Source organism: Heptranchias perlo, unplaced genomic scaffold (genome assembly GCF_035084215.1).
Source record: "Heptranchias perlo isolate sHepPer1 unplaced genomic scaffold, sHepPer1.hap1 HAP1_SCAFFOLD_519, whole genome shotgun sequence".
Lineage (NCBI taxonomy): Eukaryota > Metazoa > Chordata > Chondrichthyes > Hexanchiformes > Hexanchidae > Heptranchias > Heptranchias perlo.
In genome coordinates, this window is record NW_027139536.1 from 144200 (window position 1) to 162801 (window position 18602).

Here is an 18602-nt window from a genome sequence, read left to right on the forward strand (position 1 = left end):
TGACCAGAACTGGACAGAGTACTCGAGTGGGTCTGACCAGAACTGGACACAGTACTGGAGTGGGTCTGACCAGAGCCCTGTACAGTTTGACCATGACTTCCTCTGACTGTATTCTCCTGCTTTTGATTTGTTGTCCAACATTCTTTTGTCTTTGTTGGTTTCCAGCTCTGTGTTGGTCGGACATGTTTCCTGTCGAGTTTACTGAGACTTGTAGCCTCTGCTGCTTTGCTTTTTCTCATCTCTCTTTAACCACTGATGAACATTTTAACTTTTTCTGTATATTTTTCTATTCCTCCCAGAGAGCTCCTTCCCTTTCCTCTTCTGCGGGATTTGTCAAGGTTATTGTTCCTCTTTATATCAGTTTTAAATCATTTGTTAAACCGTTTAGGGTCTGGTCTGAGCTGATTAGTTTTCGGTTTGTGTTTGTTGAGCCCAGCTTGCTGTATTCTGGCTCCAGATTGTAAAATTGCAATCTTGTTTTTCTGATTTTGTTTCTGAGCTGCTACTGCAGGCCTGAAAGGGTTAATCTTCACCCAAAGTGAGTCAAGAAACCACTCCCTGCACTGAGTGTTTATGAGAATTTCACTTCCTGCTCTGGTTCCTCTCTCTCTCTGTGCTGTGTGAAAACTCTTTCAGGTGCTGCAGGAATGGAGCCCGGAGCTTTCGAGGATGAATTAACCTGTGCTGTGTGTCTCCAGGTGTACCAGGACCCGGTGATATTACCCTGTCTGCACAGTTTCTGTTTGAAATGTATTGAGGGAGTTTGGGCCCAGACAGCAGGCCCAGGAGGGTTTGAGTGCCCTCAGTGTCGCCGGAAATTCAACCCCAGGCCCAGTCTGGAGAGAAACTTCACGCTGTGTAATATTGTGGAGAAATACAATCGCTCACAGCCTCCTGCTGATTCAGGCCGTGTCATGTGTGATTGCTGTGAAGAAAATCCAACCCCGGCTGTGAAGACGTGTCTGAAATGTGAAGCTTCCTTTTGCTCCCTTCATTTAAAACCACATTTAATGAAAGTGACCTACAAAGATCACACCCTAATCGAGCCTACGGCTGATCTTACAGAGAGACAGTGCCTTGACCATAAGAAGGTCTTTGAATTCTACTGTAAAGATGATGCAGAGTGTGTATGTGTTTCCTGTACAATAACAGGGAAACATAAATCCCACACACTGCTGAGCCTCGATCAGGCACAAGCTGCAATAAAGGTGAGTGACACAATTCCTGATATTAAATACAGTGAGGGAGAGTTTTCCTTTTAATAACGAACATTAATTTGAACTGATTGCAGACAGTGCTGATTTAGCCCAGTGTTTTCTTTCTGCCCTGGGTCTGGGTTTACTGCTGTTTGTTTTTTGTCAGTCAGATGCTCCCTCCCCTTTCTCTTACAGTCTGTCTGAGAGAACAGGGTGGGCACTGGGAGGGGTGTGAGAGTGACCCAGGGTGACTGCCCCTCACCCACACTCAGCCCCTCCTGGTGAGGGCATTGTGGAGCTCAGTAATTCACTGTGTGGGCACCTGTGAGAACTGGCACTCCATGGCATAGGGCTGTAGAGCAGAGCATGTTGTCGCCCTGTGTAACACTGGGGTATTCTCCATCTGACCATCAGGGAGAGGACCATCACCGGTGGGGGGAGTGAGGGACACCCACGGGGGGTGACTCAGGGGCTGGGGGGAGAAACTGTTTCTCACAACAAGAGGGAATTGGTGTTTCAGAAATGCTGGTGTGACTGAGTCTGTCTCCCTTTCCCCTCGGCTGATTCCTGGAAATGGAGGAGCTGAGTCCGTGTGAAAATGCAGCACACGGTGTGTCAGTGTGAAAAGAAGCCGGTGTGTGTGGTCACTCAGTTTATACAGGGCAGGGAGCACCTCTTTACTGAGAGCCACAGAAGGGAATATTTCTGCTCAGGGCCCAGACACTGAGAATCCCCCAAACCACTTTCTATCCACACCCAGTGGGGTCACTCCTGGAACGGAATCATTTCCCCTTCAAATCCCAGTTTGAATCCCTTTTGAAAACTTTCCAATTGCCTTTACAGGAAGAATTGGAGAGAGAAATCGAGAGGCTTCGGGGAGTCCAGCAGAATTGTTCCAGCAAACAGCGAGACTTGGAGAGGTCAGAAGCTGAAATAAAGGTAGGGAAAAGTGGGACTGGATTTACTCTGGAATCTGCAACTAATTCAGGAAAAACTCTGGGAAATTCCTCCCCAGCTCCCTTTTAAAGGGTGGGAGTGACTCCAAACCGCCCACGTGTTCAGGGAGTCTGTTCCAGAGATCAAGGACTCTGGCGTCTAACCTAACTCTGTGCCTATGGATTTTATACACAGACCCTCTGGTCCTACCATCCCGATCCATCTCAATACCTCACCCAACCAGTGAGTCCAATAATCCCTCCATCATTTTAAAAACCTCAATCATGTCCCTCTCGGCCTTTCTCTAAATGACCCTCCCTCTTGGAGCCGATCCTCAGAATTAAATCCATCAGACTACGTGTCATTCTGGCCACCGTCCTCTCCAGAGTCTTGATCTCCTTCACCAGGTGTGGGCACCAAAACTGGACCCATCACTCCAGGTGTGGATGGACCAGGTGGCAGTGCCATACACAGTCTAAATACAGTGCTCTTTCTTTTAAACTCAAGGCTCAAGGCAACACTTGTTAAACTCTGATTTCTCTCCCAGTAGACACCCCCCATTGCTTGTTTATCTTTAACGGGTGATCGAGTAATGATCGAAACAAACTGTCCCGTCCCTGGAAAGTGCCGTGTGCTCAGGGTAAGAGCTGTGTGGAAGGGCCGTTTGTAATGAGAGTTGGTTTGGGTTTCAGACACGAATCAATGAGCTGAAAGGAAAGCTATCGAAGAGCTACTCTGACTGGAGGAGACAGCTGGAAGAAGATGAAGAATACGCACTGAAACTGATCGATGAGGAGGGGCTCCGAGCTCTCTCACAGATTAGAAGCTGTTCTGAAGCATTAAACAAGAGGATGGAACAGATGACATTAATAGATGGAGAATACCAGAGTCTGCTACAGAGGGACCCTCTCTCCTTTATTCAGGTACATCTTCAATATAAACAGGGTCATGTCTGGGGAATGGGGCGTTTCTGTGAGGCTGGTGTGAGGGCTGAATTGTTTAAAGATTGTTGGTGGGGCCCAGCAATGGTGCTGCCCCCTCAGCCCTGCCCGAGGAGTGTTGGTGCTGCCCCCTCAGCCCTGCCCGAGGAGTGTTGGTGCTGCCCCCTCAGCCCTGCCCGAGGAGTGTTGGTGCTGCCCCCTCAGCCCTGCCCGAGGAGTGTTGGTGCTGCCCCCTCAGCCCTGCCCGAGGAGTGTTGGTGCTGCCCCCTCAGCCCTGCCCGAGGAGTGTTGGTGCTGCCCCCTCAGCCCTGCCCGAGGAGTGTTGGTGCTGCCCCCTCAGCCCTGCCCGAGGAGTGTTGGAGCTGCCCCCTCAGCCCTGCCCGAGGAGTGTTGGAGCTGCCCCCTCAGCCCTGCCCGAGGAGTGTTGGAGCTGCCCCCTCAGCCCTGCCCGAGGAGTGTTGGAGCTGCCCCCTCAGCCCTGCCCGAGGAGTGTTGGAGCTGCCCCCTCAGCCCTGCCCGAGGAGTGTTGGAGCTGCCCCCTCAGCCCTGCCCCAGGAGTGTTGGTGCTGCCCCCTCAGCCCTGCCCCAGGAGTGTTGGTGCTGCCCCCTCAGCCCTGCCCCAGGAGTGTTGGTGCTGCCCCCTCAGCCCTGCCCCAGGAGTGTTGGTGCTGCCCCCTCAGCCCTGCCCCAGGAGTGTTGGTGCTGCCCCCTCAGCCCTGCCCCAGGAGTGTTGGTGCTGCCCCCTCAGCCCTGCCCCAGGAGTGTTGGTGCTGCCCCCTCAGCCCTGCCCCAGGAGTGTTGGTGCTGCCCCCTCAGCCCTGCCCCAGGAGTGTTGGTGCTGCCCCCTCAGCCCTGCCCCAGGAGTGTTGGTGCTGCCCCCTCAGCCCTGCCCCAGGAGTGTTGGTGCTGCCCCCTCAGCCCTGCCCCAGGAGTGTTGGTGCTGGCCCAGGATGGAGTGCAGTGAAATGTTGGATTATTCCCCATTCCTGTGACTGGCCCCACCTACTGTTATACACTGAACTCTTTACTCTCAATCCCAAATTCACGGTTTGGTTTCATTGGGTGTTGATTTGTTTGTTGTTTTAACAATCGAATCGTGATAATGGGGGAGTTCAATTATCCGAATATAGACTGGGGAGAAAACAGAGTAAAGGGCAAAGAGGGGGAGGAATTCCCCAAATGTGTTCAGGAGAACTTTCTTCAATATGTTTCCAGCCCAACGAAGAAGGAAGCAGTGCTGGATCTCGTTCTGGGGAATGAAGTGGGGCAAGTGGAGCATGTTTCAGTGGGGGAGCATTTGGGAAACAGTGATCACAATATCATTAGGTTTAGAAAGTAATGGAAGAGGACAAGAAACAATCAAATGTGAAAATACTCAACTGGAGGAGGGCTAATTTCTGTGAGTTGAAAAGGGATCTGGCCCAGGTGGATTGGAAACAAAGATTGGCAGGTAAAACAGTAAATGAGGAATGAGAGGCCTTCAAAGAGGAGATAGTTCGGGTACAGACTGGACACATTCCTGTGAGGGGGAAAGGAAGGGCATCCAAAGCTAGAGCTCCTTGGATGATTGAAGAAATAGAGATTAAAATGAAACAGAAAAAGGAGGCTTATGATAAATGTCAGGTTCATAATAGACAGTAATCACAGTAGAGAATCAAACAGAATACAGAGAGTGCAGAGAAAATCTGAAAAAAGGAAATGAAAGGGGCAAAGATAATGTATGAGGAAAGATTAGCGGGTAACATCAAGTCTTTTAGAAACTTACAAAGTGTAACAGGGTAGTTAAAGGAAAGGTGGGGCCGATGAAGGACGATAAAACTCCACAGGAAAAGTGATCCAACCGCGGCTATCTCGAGAAGTTAAGGTTGTTTCCCCTGGCTGGAGAGTCTCGAACTAGAGGGCATAGTGTCAGGATAAGGAGAAATTAGCCTCTTTAGTAGCGAGATGAGGAAAAAAATCTTCATTCAGAGGGTTGTGAATCTTTGGAATTCTCTAACCCTGAGGGCTGTGGATGCTGAGTCATTAAGTATATTGAAGACTGAGATTGATAGATTTTTAGACTCTAACGGAATGAAGGGATATGGGGATCGGGCGGGAAGTGAAGTTGAGGTCGAAGATCAGCCATGATCTGATTGAATGGTGGAGCAGTTTCGAGGGGCCGAATGGCCTACTCCTGCTCCTATTTCTTATGTTCTTAAAAAGAAAACCTTCTTGTGGAGGCAAAGGGCATGACTGAGGTCCTAAATGAATACTTTGCATCGGTCTTCACTAAAGAAGAGGATGCTGCCAATCTTCCAGTAAAGGAGGAGGGAGTAGAGAAACTGGAGAGGATTAAAATAGATAAAGAGGAAGTACTAAAAGGGTTGGCAGCGCTCAAAGTGGAAAAGTCACCCGGTCCGGGTGGGATGCATCCTCGGTTGCTGAGGAAAGTAAGGATGGAAATAGTGGAGGCTCTGGCCACAATATTTCAATCCTCCTTGGATATGGGAATGTTGCCAGAGGACTGGAGGATTGCAAATGTTACACCTCTGTTCAAAAAAGGGGAGAGGGATAAACCCGGCAACTACAGGCCAGTCAGCCTAACGTCGATGGTGGGGAAATTTCTAGAGACAATAATCCGAGACATTCAGTTATTCTGAGCCTTTGGAACTCTCTTCCGCAAACGGCAATTGATACTAGCTCAATTGCTAAATTTAAATCTGAGATAGATAGTTTTTTGGCAACCAAAGGTATTAAGGGATATGGGCCAAAGAAAGGTATATGGAGTTAGATCACAGATCAGCCATGATCTTATAAAAAGCCGGAGCAGGCACAAGGGGCTGAATGGCCTACTCCTGTGCCTATGTTCCTTTGTAAAATTAATTATCACTTGGAAGAAAATGGGATAATAAACAACAGACAACACAGATTTATTAAAGGCAAATCGTGTCTGAATAACTTGATTGAATTCTTTGATGAAAACTTGTTAGCAAAATTGAAGCCCATGGGATTAAAGGGACAGTGGCAGCATGGACACGAAATATGCTCAGAGACAGAAAGCAGAGAGTCGTGGTGAACGGTTGTTTTTCAGACTGGAGGGAGTATACAGTGGTGTTCCCCAGGGGTCAGTATTAGGACCACTGCGCTTTTTGATATGTATTAATGACCTGGACTTGGTTATTAAGGGCATAATTTCAAAGTTTGCAGATGACACGAAACTTGGAAATGTAGTAAACAATGTGGAGGATAGTAACAGACTTCAGGAGGACAGAGACAGACTGGTGAAATGGGCAGATGCAATTTAACGCAGAGAAGTGTGAAGTGATGCATTTTGGTAGGAAGAATCAGGAGAGGCAAAATAAACTAAATGGTACAGTTTTAAAGAGGGTGCAGGAACTGAGAGACCTGAGGGTGTACGTACACAAATCTTTGAAGGTGGCAGGACACATTGAGAAGGCTGTTAAAAAAAGCACACAGGATCCTTGGCTTTGTAAACAGAGGCATAGATTACAAAAGCAAGGAAGTTATTCTGAGCCTTTATAAATGACTGGTTCGGCCCCAGCTGGAGTACTGTGTCCAATTCTGGGCACCACATTTTGGGAAAGATATCACGGCCTCAGAGAGGGTGCAGAGGAGATTTACTAGAATGGTATCAGGATGTGCGACTTCAGTTACATGAAGAGACTGGAGAAGCTGGGGTTGTTCTCTTTAGAGCAGAAAAGGTCAAGGAGACATTTAATAGAAGTGTTCAAAATCATGAAGGGTTTTGATAAGAGTAAATAAGGAGAAACTGTTTCCACTGGCAGGAGGGTCGGTAACCAGAGGACACAGATTTAAGGTAATTGGCAAAAGAACCAGAGGGGAGATGAGGAGAATTTTTTTACACAGCAAGTTGTTCTGATCTGGAATGCGCTGCCTGAAAGGGCGGTGGAAGCAGATTCAAAACTAACTTTCAAAAGGGAATTGAATAAATACTTGAAAGGGAAAAATTTGTCGGGCTATGGGGAAAGGGCAGGGGAGTAGGACTAATTGAATAGTTCTTTCAAAGAGCCAGCACAGACATGATGGGATGAATGGCCTCCTTCCCTGCTGTATCATACCATGATTCTACGATTTTAATAATGGAGAGATTTAATGAGGGTTAAGTGGTTGATATTGTGTATATGGACTTCCAGACGGCATACGATTAAGTCCCACATAATAGACTTATTAGCAAAATTAAAGCCCATGAGATTAAAGGGACAGTGGCAGCATGGTTACAAAATTGACTGAAGGACAGAAAGCAGAGAGTAATGGTGAACAGTTGTTTTTCAGATTGGAGGGAAGTATACAGTGGTGTTCCCCAGGGGTCAGTATTAGGACCACTGCTCTTTTTGATATATATTAATGACCTGGACTTGGGTATACGGAGCATAATTTCAATGTTTGCGGATGACGCAAAATTTGGAAATGTAGTAAACAGCAAGGAGGATAGTAACAGACTTCAGGAGGACATGGACAGACTGGTGAAATGGGCGGACACACGGCAGATGAAATTTGACGCAGAGAAGTGTGAAGTGATAAATTTTGGTAGGAAGAATGAGAGGCAATATAAACTAAATGGTACAATTTTAAAGGGGGTCCAGGAACAGAGAGACCTGAGGGATCATGTACAGAAATCTTTGAAGGTGATCAGGACAATTTGATCAAGCTTTTACAAAAGCATACGAGATCCTTGGCTTTATAAATAGGGGCATGGAGTACAAAAGCAAGGAAGTTATTCTAAACCTTTATAAATCAATGGTTAGGCCTCAGCTGGAGTATTGTGTCCAATTCTGGGCACCGCTCTTTAGGAAGGATGTGAACGCCTTTGAGAGGGTGCAGAGCAGATTTACTAGAATGGTGCCAGGGATGAGGGGCTTCAGTTACGTGGAGACCCTAAAGAAGCTGGGGTTGTTCTCCTTAAAGCAGAAGATTAAGGGGAGATTTTATGGAGGTTTCAAAATCATGAAGGGTTTTGATCGAGTAAATAAGGAGAAACCAATTGGATAGCTCTTTCAAAGAGCCGGCACAGGCACAATGGGCCGAATGGCCTCCTCCTTTGCTGTATGATTCTATGATTCTATTGACTGATTTGATCTCCTCTCTTTATTCACAGAACTCGAAGCAGCTCCTTTCCAGGTAAGTTCCTCTCAGTCATACAGTACCTGCTGCTGATAGGGAACCTTCACCTATATCTGGGAGAAGAGTGAAAGTAGAATCACCGCTTGGAAACCTCCCCAGATCAGGATAAAGATAAGGGCTCCAGTACAGAGAAACTGGACTGAACACAGACGGCTTTGAAAATCACAAACTGAGCTGAAGTGGCAGCAAACCAGGATCCCACTGCTCGTGTGGAGATCAGTGTGAATGCAGGGAGACTGCAAATCCCGGGATTCTGCCATTCTCAGGATGGGTTGCTGCGGGGTGTCAGTACGAGCATTAGAAGGGGTGCAGGTTGTTGCACTGATCACTCGTTACCCTTTGGTTTTCCGATCTGAAATGTCCCCACTGATAAAAACATTCTCTCCTCTTTCATTACAGAGTGACTGAGACTCAGAGAGTCACAGACCCAGATGTTCCAGCGCTCACCCTGAACCTGTCCAAAATATCTCAACTTACCCAGAAGAGGCTGAATGGATCGGAAAAGTACCACTCAGACATATTGGGAATGATAAGGAAAAACGTGCAGCTTTTCTCCAATTCTGGGCACCACACTTTAGGAGAGATGTCGAGGTTAAGAATTTCAAGAGGTGAGGAGGCACTTAGATTAAAGCTCTCAGGTTAGAGATGATTGCTGTTGGCTGAGCTTGTCTGAGACATGAAGAAACTGTTATTGAATCATATAAATAAGATTTCCAAGGGGATTACGATCAATATACTGATTGGACTGAAAGAGGAGGAAGGTGGTGTGTCCTGAGGACATCTGAATGGAAAAGTGGGGAAGTTTTGTTAAACTTGTATTAAACTTTGGTTAGGCCACACTTGGAGCACTGTGCACAGTTCTGGTCTCCATATACCTTGCTTTGACCACACTTGGAGAATTGTGCACAGTTCTGGACTCCATATTATAAAAAGGATATAGAGGCACTGGAGAGGGTGCAACAAAGATGATGCTGGAACTTAGAGGTTATACCTATCAGGAAAGATTGAACAGACTGGGGCTCTTTGATCTCGAAAAGAGAAGTCTGAGGGTGACCTGATAGAGGTCTTTAAGATAATGAAGGGGTTTGACAGGGTCGACATTGTGGAGATGTTTCTACTTGTGGGGGAGACCAAAACTAGGGGTCATAAATATGGTGACCATCAAACTACCGGATTGTTGTAAAAAAAAACATCTGTTTCACTAATGTCCTTTAGGGAAGGAAACCTGCCGTCCTTACCCGGTCTGGGCCTTTATGTGACTCCAGAACCACAGCAAGGTGGTTGATTCTTAATCGCCCTCTTAAATGGCCTAGCAAGCCACTGAGTTGTACAATTCCGCTACAAAAAGTCATAATAAGAATAAAACCGGACGGACCACGAGGCACTGGACACGACAAAGGCAAAGGCAAACCAAGCCCAGTCGACCCTGCAAAGTCCTCCGCACCAACATCTGGGAATTTGTGCCAAAATTGGGAGTGCTGTCCCACAGATTAGTCAAGCAACAGCCTGACATAGCCATACTCACAGAATCAAACCTTTCAGCCAACGTCCAAGACTTCTCCATCACCATCCCTGGGTATGTTCACTTGTGCTTCAGAACTAGCCGTGCCTCTAGCCAAGCTGTTCCAGTACAGGTACAACACTGGCATCTAGCCGACAATGTGGAACATAGCCCAGGTATGTCCTGTCCACAAAAAGCAGGACAAATCCAATCCGGCCGATTACCGCCCCATCAGTCTACTCTCAATCATCAGCAAAGTGATGGAAGGTGTCGTCGACGGTGCTATCAAACAGCACTTACTCACCAATAACCTGCTCACCGATGCTCAGTTTGGGTTCCGCCAGGACCACTCGGCTCCAGACCTCATTACAGCCCTGGTCCATACATGAACAAAAGAGCTGAATTCCAGAGGTGAGATGAGAGTAACTGCCCTTGACATCAAGGCAGCATTTGACCAAGTGTGGCATCAAGGAGCCCCAGTAAAATTGAAGTCAATGGGAATTAGGAGGAAAACTCTCCAGTGGTTGGAGTCATACCTGGCACAAAGGAAGATGGTAGTAGTTGTTGGAGGCTAATCATCTCAGGCCCAGGATATCGCTGCAGGAGTTCCTCAGGGCAGTGTCCTCGGCCCAACCATCTTCAGCTGCTTCATCAATGAACTTCCCTCTATCATAAGGTCAGAAATGGAGATGTTCAGGGCCAGTATTTATTGCCCATCCCTAATTGCCCTTGAGAAGATGGTGGTGAGCCGCCTTCTTGAACCGCTGCAGTCCGTGTGATGAAAGTTCTCCCACACTGCTGTTCGGAAGGGAGTTCCAGGATTTTGACCCAGCGACGATGAAGGAACGGCGATATATTTCCAATTTGGGATGGTGTGTGACTTGGAGGGGAATGTGCAGGTGGTGTTGTTCCCATGTGCCTGCTGCTCTTGTCCTTCTAGGTGGTAGAGGTCGCGGGTTTGGGAGGTGCTGCCGAAGAAGCCTTGGCGAGTTGCTGCAGTGCATCCTGTGGATGATTGCACAATGTTCAGTTCCATTCACAACCCCTCAGATAATGAAGCAGTCCGTGCCCACATGCAGCAAGATCTGGACAATATCCAGGCTTGGTCTGATAAGTGGCAAGTAACATTCGCGTCAGACAAGTGCCAGGCAATGACCATCTCTAACAAGAGAGAGTCCAACCACCTCCCCATGACATTCAACGGCATTACCATCGCCAAATCACTACCATCAACATCCTGGGGGTCACCATTGACCAGAAACTTAACTGGACCAGCCACATAAATACTTTGGCGACAAGAGCAGGTCAGAGGCTGGGTATTCTGCGGCAAGTGACTCACCTCCTGACTCCCCAAAGCCTTTCCACCATCTTCAAGGCACAAGTTAGGAGTGTGATGGAATACTCTCCACTTGCCTGGATGAGTGCAGCTCCATCAACACTCAAGAAGCTCAACACCATCCAGGACAAAGCAGCCTGCTTGATTGGCACCCCATCCACCACCCTAAACATTCACTCTCTTCACCTGCAGTGTGTACCATCCACAGGATGCACTGCAGCAACTCACCAAGGTTTCTTCGACAGCACCTCCCAAACCCGCAACCTCTACCACCTAGAAGGACAAGAGCAGCAGGCATAAGGGAACAACACCACCTGCACATTCCCCTCCAAGTCACACACCATCCCGAATTGGAAATATATCGCCGTTCCTTCATCGTCGCTGGGTCAAAATCCTGGAACTCCCTTCCCAACAGCACTGTGGGAGAACCTTCACCACACGGGCTGCCACAGTTCAAGAAGTCAGCTCACCACCACCTTCTCAAGGGCAATTAGGGATGGGCAATAAATGTTGGCCTTGCCAGCATCTCCGACATCCCATGAATGAATAAAAAAATAAGGAGGGAGAGCCCAGGGCACACTCCTGTATTCAGGATGGAACAGTAACAGGAGGGAGAGAGCCCAGGGCACACTCCTGTATTCACGATGGAACAGTAACAGGAGGGACAGAGCCCAGGACTCACTCCTGTGAGCTGTGTGTTCCCAGTACAGCCAGTGCTGAGATTGTGGGGCTGTAACTGTGAGTCTGTGGGATGTGTGGTGTGCCGGTGAATCCCCTCCATTGTGTCTGGGAGAACGTGTGCACAGTGCCAGGGGCTTGTGTGATTAAACTGACTGCTACTGTGTGTCTCCACTGCAGTGTTTGCACTGAGTGCACAGCACTGGGACCCACACACTGCTATTTAACAGGGATTCTGATCAAAGGCCATTTATTGAACAGGGGATGAACACAATCTAAGAGGTAATATGGGGCTGACAGTGTCTGGGAAATACTGACACTCCCACCCTGCAGCTGTCAATCATTGATGGGAGTGGAATAACCCTGTCTGACCAATCTCTTCTCTCCTCTCTAGGGCAAAGGTCAGCGATGAGCCTGGATCCAAAGACAGCAAACTGGAACTTGGTTCTGTCGGATGATCTGAGATCAGTAACACGGACTGAACAGAAACAGCCCTACCCACCTCACCCAGAGAGGTTTAAAGACTGGCCCCAAGTCCTCTGCTCCCAGAGTTTCTCCTCAGGATCCCATTCCTGGGATGTGGAGATTGATGGGAAAGACTGGAGAATAGGGATTGTGTGTGGGAGCGCAGAGAGAGAGGAGAGACAGTCTGGTCTCGGGAACAGCAGTAAATCCTGGTGTTTATGTTATGGTTTGTTTGGTGTTGATTATCTCAGTGCCGGTCACAATTCCCAGCCCACTCCCCTCGCTCTGATCCCGTCTAAGAGCCGGATCCGAGTTCAGTTGGACTACGAGGCCGGGACTGTGTCATTTCACCGGGTCACTGACTCACTGACACATTTACACACATTTCAAACCACATTCACTGAACCCGTGTTTCCGGCATTTTATTGTGGAAAATCCCTAAAACTGTTAAATTAATCCTGGTATTGGTGACTTGATGATGTCACTTCCAGGTCTGCCCTTCTGATGTCACTTCCAGGTTTCCCCCTCTGATGATGTCACTTCCAGGACTGCCCTTCCAATGATGTCACTTCCAGGACTGCCTCCTCTGACGATGTCACTTCCAGGTGTGCAACTCTGATGATGTCACTTCCAGGTTTGCCCCTCTGATGATGTCACTTCCAGGTCTGCCCATCTGATGATGTCATTTCAGTCTGTCCTGCTGACGATGTCATTTCCAGGTTTGCCCTTCGGATGATGTCACTTCGGGATCTGATCCTCTATGATGTCACTTCCGCGTCTGACCCACTAGTGATGTCACTTGCAGGCCTGCAGGGCTAATGATGTCATTTCCAGTCTACCCTTATGATGATGTCACTCCCGCATCTGTCCCACTGACGATGACATTCCCGGGTCTGCCCCTCTGATGATGTCACACCTGGGTCTGCCCCTCTGATGATGTCAGGAGCTCAATGCTTTGCTGCTTTTTGTGCTTTTCTTTGTAAGGGTCGGTCACTAAAGCTAAAAATAGCTGCTTTTGGTGAGTTTACTTGTAATTCGTAGCGTTCCAATTAATTGTCTCCTTCAGTTGTAGAATTTTACCACTTTATTTGCAGAATTATAATGGTATTAATGCAGTCGTGCATTAACCACAGTAGCGAATCATAATAGTGGCAGGCACAGCTGCATTAATCTCAGTAGTGAATCGCAGTGGCGGCAGGCACGATGGCATGTATCTGTCCGAAACTCAGTAAATGTATTGATTCATTGGACCAGACTGGGAACTTTTAATCTGTGTTTTATGGGGTGGTGATTTTTAGTTTATTGGAGAGTAAGGTTCCTTCAGGGCTTACAACCAACATGAAATGGGAATATTATGGGATGTTTAACTTAATTAGACACAAAGAAGTGACTGAGTGTGTGAGAAACAAACAGGAAAATTGCCCCACCAATTGGGGTCTACAATCAGCGTCCCAGGTGGTGATGGGAGATAATGGGACATTTTGTGACAACCAAAACCAAAGGGTCAGGAAAATGATGTGTGAGTGACCGGTGAGAAACAAAGATCACCTGGGAACAACCCCCAAAAGGCATCAATCAGGAATCAACACACAATCCAGTGAAAGTCAGGAAAGGGGAGTTAACAATCGTTAATTGATAGCTTTCTCTTGGAGATGGTTGTGTCCTTACTTATACTGAACAGTGAGAAGAATATTTTATAACCTGGGCTCTACCCGAGACATCGGGACCATGCAGGGGGAGATAAGCAAAGACCTCCAGACACCCCCCGATCTGTTGATCAGATAGCCTGAAAGCACAGGAATGGCTTGTATTTGATGTCACGTTCGGTGTGATTTTGGGAAACTGCTGTGTGTGTAAATGTGATATTTTGCACGTGAGGCAACCAGTCTGTGGAATGCATGATGGAGATGCCCTGAAGGACGGGTCTCAGACATGCTCAGTCCCGTTGACAACAACACTACATGAAATGGTTAATGTGCTCAGGAGAGTGAGGACAGATACTGGATCATTACTGATTTACACTTGGTAATCAAGGCACTGACACATGCTCCATAGAGAAACCGACTAGTTAATGAAACAATCAGGACAGTGTTAAACACACTGGTATCTATCAGAGGGATTGAAATTAAAGTAAAGACTGACATAGAATTTGGATTTCCAAAATTCAGGGTTGGGTTCCTTTGAGTTAACGATGAAATTGGGAAACTGAGGGCCAGGGAGAAATAATACTGAGCCAGAATTATACACAAGATGGATAATGGTAAAAAGGAGAGCTGGAGGATCTTTTAAGTCCAAGATTTCTTGATAATATGGTAGTATTTGGGGGGAGCCTAGTTTCTGTAGTTTTCTGTACAATGTATTATGATTTTCTTTGACTGTATCATGATGTGTGATATTAACCAAATGAAACTTAGATTAGAAGAGCAAATGGCTGGAGATCGGTCTGTGATGCTCACAGGATGAGGACCTTAGATAAGGCCCCAGGATCCCACAAAGGAGGGGGGGGAGGGACATTGTTGAAGATTAAGACTGAGAAGTAATGAGGGAAACCACTTTCTTAGATGACTTCTGCAGTTTAAAACCCCCAATATTGATAGACTGACAGTGCATTCAAAACAACATAATGCTGACATTGAAAAGGGGACCTCGACCCCTGGGGATCATGAATGGAGGGAGGTCGTCCATAATGTGGGACAGCATCCTTGGGTGAAAATCATGTCTCTGCTTTTTATTATTATACAGCTTGTTATGATTGTAACACTTTTCTTTCTCATTTGTCGTATTTGAAAGAACTTTTGTGTAAATGTCACGGTGATTAAACTTCTTGTAACAATGTTTAACCTGATCTGTGGTGAGTGCAATTCAGATTCAATGAATGGGTTAAAGTGAGTTGTTCGACCTCACACTCACTTGAGGGGCGACTGAAGGATTTTGGACTTTCAATACCAGTTATTAATTACCTGCTAAAGGAGCTGAGTTTGGTTAAAAGTATTAATTCAACAAAGGAACGGTTAAACTGACTGTTCAAGGCAGCATGCTGGGAAGGTTGGCCACATTGGAAAAGTCTCATTCAGCAGATTGTCTCGAAGGTTAAAGGTAAGACAGATGCAAGGCCTTGAAAGTCTGTGAGAAGCTGTTGTGAACATCAGATGCTGTAATATCGACTTGTTCAAACCATGGGAAAGAGAGAGAGGGAAAAGTAAGCGTGTTTTTGCCAGCTAGTGAGGGGGGAAGTGGCGGGGGGGCAGGGGAGGGAGAAGAGAGTGGGAGAGGGGGAGGGGATGCGGGGGGGGGATGCGGGGAGGGGAACGTGCGGCCTGTTCCCACACTGCCTGTGGGGCACTGTTTATTGTCCTTCCAAGTTTTGTGCCATCTGCAAATTTTGAAATTGTGCCCTGTACACCCAAGTCCAAATTCAAAAGAGGGGATTGTGAAGTTAGACCCGGGGGTCGATTCTCACTCCCCTCCCGGTCTGAGAATGGGGGTCAGTCGCCTCTCCCGCCCCGGTAACCCTGGCGATGGAGCCGGTGCCATTTTGAAAGGGGCCTCCCGCCGGGTGTCCAAATCACCGCCTGTTTCAGACGATCAGCCCCTGTTAATATGGAAATCGGGGTAAATACGCCCCTGTGCTCCCTCCGACCAGCTCCACGGGCGATGGGACCAGAGGCCCAGAAAAGGGAAGTGGCCAATTATGTTTGTGTGTCATGGAGGAGCAGGAGGGACCCACAGAAATAATCTGGGCTGCTGCCTCCCCGGGACCCTCACCCTCCGCGACCGAACCGCCACCATTGGAAGAGGAGGAGGGGAGTTCTCTCCGGTGTCCTGGGGCCAATATTTATCCCTCAACAAACATCAGGATAAAACAGATTATCTGGTCATTTATCACATTGCTGTGTGTGGGATCTTGCTGTGCATCAATGAGCTGCCTCATTCCCTCCATTCCAACAGTGACTACACTTCAAACCCACCTCATTGTGTGTAAAGCGCTTTGGGCCGTCCTGAGGCGGTGAAGAGTCAGTTCCTCAGTGTCTCTCCAATGGAGCCGTTACTCAGTGAGATCGCAGGCTGCTCTTGTTCCTCTTTGAGTTAAATTGTATTTGGGTCTATTTGATTGAGAGAGAGAGAGGGCCCAGACCGAGTGCTCACTGCTCCCCAAACCTTCCTTCCCAAAGGCTGCGATCAGGTGTTGAGTCACTGGGAGCCGGGCGGCGAGGATTTCAATGTCTGACCTGGACATCCAGCAGCTCTCAGACTGCGATTAATCGGCTGATGCAGAAACCCCGGGTCCCGGGGAATTCACTCGGTGACTCCGCCATTTTCCCTCCTTCAGATTCTCCGACTCTCATTTCCCGCTCAATCCGCCCCTCGCGCTCAACACACGCACAGTGCGCAGGCGCCGGGCCCGAGTCCGTGTGGGGGGGGGGGGGGGACAGAGTCCGTGTGGGGGGGGGGGGGGACAGAGTCCGTGTGGGGGGGGGGGGGGGACAGAGTCCGTGTGGGAATGGGGGGGGGGGGGGGGGGACAGAGTCCGTGTGGGAATGGGGGGGGGGGGGGGACAGAGTCCGTGTGGGAATGGGGGGGGGGGGGGACAGAGTCCGTGTGGGAATGGGGGGGGGGGGGGACAGAGTCCGTGTGGGAATGGGGGGGGGGGGGGGGGACAGAGTCCGTGTGGGAATGGGGGGGGGGGGGGGGGGGACAGAGTCTGTGTGGGAATGGGGGGGGGGGGGGACAGAGTCCGTGTGGGAATGGGGGGGGGGGGGGGGACAGAGTCCGTGTGGGAATGGGGGGGGGGGGGGGGGACAGAGTCCGTGTGGGAATGGGGGGGGGACAGAGTCCGTGTGGGAATGGGGGGGGGGGACAGAGTCCGTGTGGGAATGGGGGGGGGACAGAGTCCGTGTGGGAATGGGGGCGGGGGGGGGGGACAGAGTCCGTGTGGGAATGGGGGGGGGACAGAGTCCGTGTGGGAATGGGGGGGGGGGGGGGACAGAGTCCGTGTGGGAATGGGGGGGGGACAGAGTCCGTGTGGGAATGGGGGGGGGGGACAGAGTCCGTGTGGGAATGGGGGGGGGGACAGAGTCCGTGTGGGAATGGGGGGGGGGGACAGAGTCCGTGTGGGAATGGGGGGGGGGGACAGAGTCCGTGTGGGAATGGGGGGGGGACAGAGTCCGTGTGGGAATGGGCGGGGGGGACAGAGTCCGTGTGGAATGGGGGGGGGGGACAGAGTCCGTGTGGGAATGGGGGGACAGCGGGGGGGGGACAGAGTCCGTGTGGGAATGGGGGGGGGGACAGAGTCCGTGTGGGAGGGGGGGGACAGAGTCCGTGTGGGAATGGGGGGGGGGACAGAGTCCGTGTGGGAATGGGGGGGGGGACAGAGTCCGTGTGGGAATGGGGGGGGGGGACAGAGTCCGTGTGGGAATGGGGGGGGGGGACAGAGTCCGTGTGGGAATGGGGGGGGGACAGAGTCCGTGTGGGAATGGGGGGGGACAGAGTCCGTGTGGGAATGGGGGGGGGGACAGAGTCCGTGTGGGAATGGGGGGGGGGACAGAGTCCGTGTGGGAATGGGGGGGGGGGACAGAGTCCGTGTGGGAATGGGGGGGGGGACAGAGTCCGTGTGGGAATGGGGGGGGGGGGGACAGAGTCCGTGTGGGAATGGGGGGGGAGGGGGGACAGAGTCCGTGTGGGAATGGGGGGGGGACAGAGTCCGTGTGGAATGGGGGGGGGACAGAGTCCGTGTGGGAATGGGGGGGGGGGACAGAGTCCGTGTGGGAATGGGGGCGGGGGGGACAGAGTCCGTGTGGGAATGGGGGGGGGGACAGAGTCCGTGTGGGAATGGGGGGGGGACAGAGTCCGTGTGGAATGCGGGGGGGGGGACAGAGTCCGTGTGGGAATGGGGGGGGGGACAGAGTCCGTGTGGGAATGGGGGGGGGGGACAGAGTCCGTGTGGGAATGGGGGGGGGGACAGAGTCCGTGGTGGGGAATCGGGAGGGGGGGGGACAGAGTCCGTGTGGGAATGGGGGGGGGGACAGAGTCCGTGTGGGAATGGGGGGGGGGGGACAGAGTCCGTGTGGGAATGGGGGGGGGGACAGAGTCCGTGTGGGAATGGGGGGGGGGGACAGAGTCCGTGTGGGAATGGGAGGGGGGGGGACAGAGTCCGTGTGGGAATGGGGGGGGGGGGACAGAGTCCGTGTGGGAATGGGGGGGGGACAGAGTCCGTGTGGGAATGGGGGGGGGGGACAGAGTCCGTGTGGAATGGGGGGGGGACAGAGTCCGTGTGGGAATGGGGGGGGGGACAGAGTCCGTGTGGGAATGGGGGGGGGGACAGAGTCCGTGTGGGAATGGGGGGGGGGGGACAGAGTCCGTGTGGGAATGGGGGGGGGGACAGAGTCCGTGTGGGAATGGGGGGGGGG

General features: G+C 50.3%; 1 protein-coding gene and 1 long non-coding RNA gene across 2 annotated transcripts; one reads left to right on the plus strand and one right to left on the minus strand.

Moving 5' to 3' along the window:
• The first annotated feature begins 556 nt into the window (after window positions 1-556).
• Window positions 557-15035, plus strand: LOC137314511 (E3 ubiquitin/ISG15 ligase TRIM25-like). The gene is made up of 6 exons (XM_067979824.1): window positions 557-1208; window positions 2040-2135; window positions 2825-3055; window positions 8190-8212; window positions 8615-8823; window positions 12125-15035. Exons 1-6 carry the CDS (start codon window positions 648-650, stop codon window positions 12649-12651), a joined length of 1647 nt encoding a protein of 548 aa, XP_067835925.1. The 5' UTR covers window positions 557-647; the 3' UTR covers window positions 12652-15035.
• Window positions 12592-16588, minus strand: LOC137314512 (uncharacterized). The gene is made up of 2 exons (XR_010961209.1): window positions 16164-16588; window positions 12592-13194 (listed from the first exon to the last, which is right to left on the minus strand). It is a non-coding gene; the product is annotated as an uncharacterized lncRNA (long non-coding RNA).
• Between the last annotated feature and the right edge of the window lie 2014 nt (window positions 16589-18602).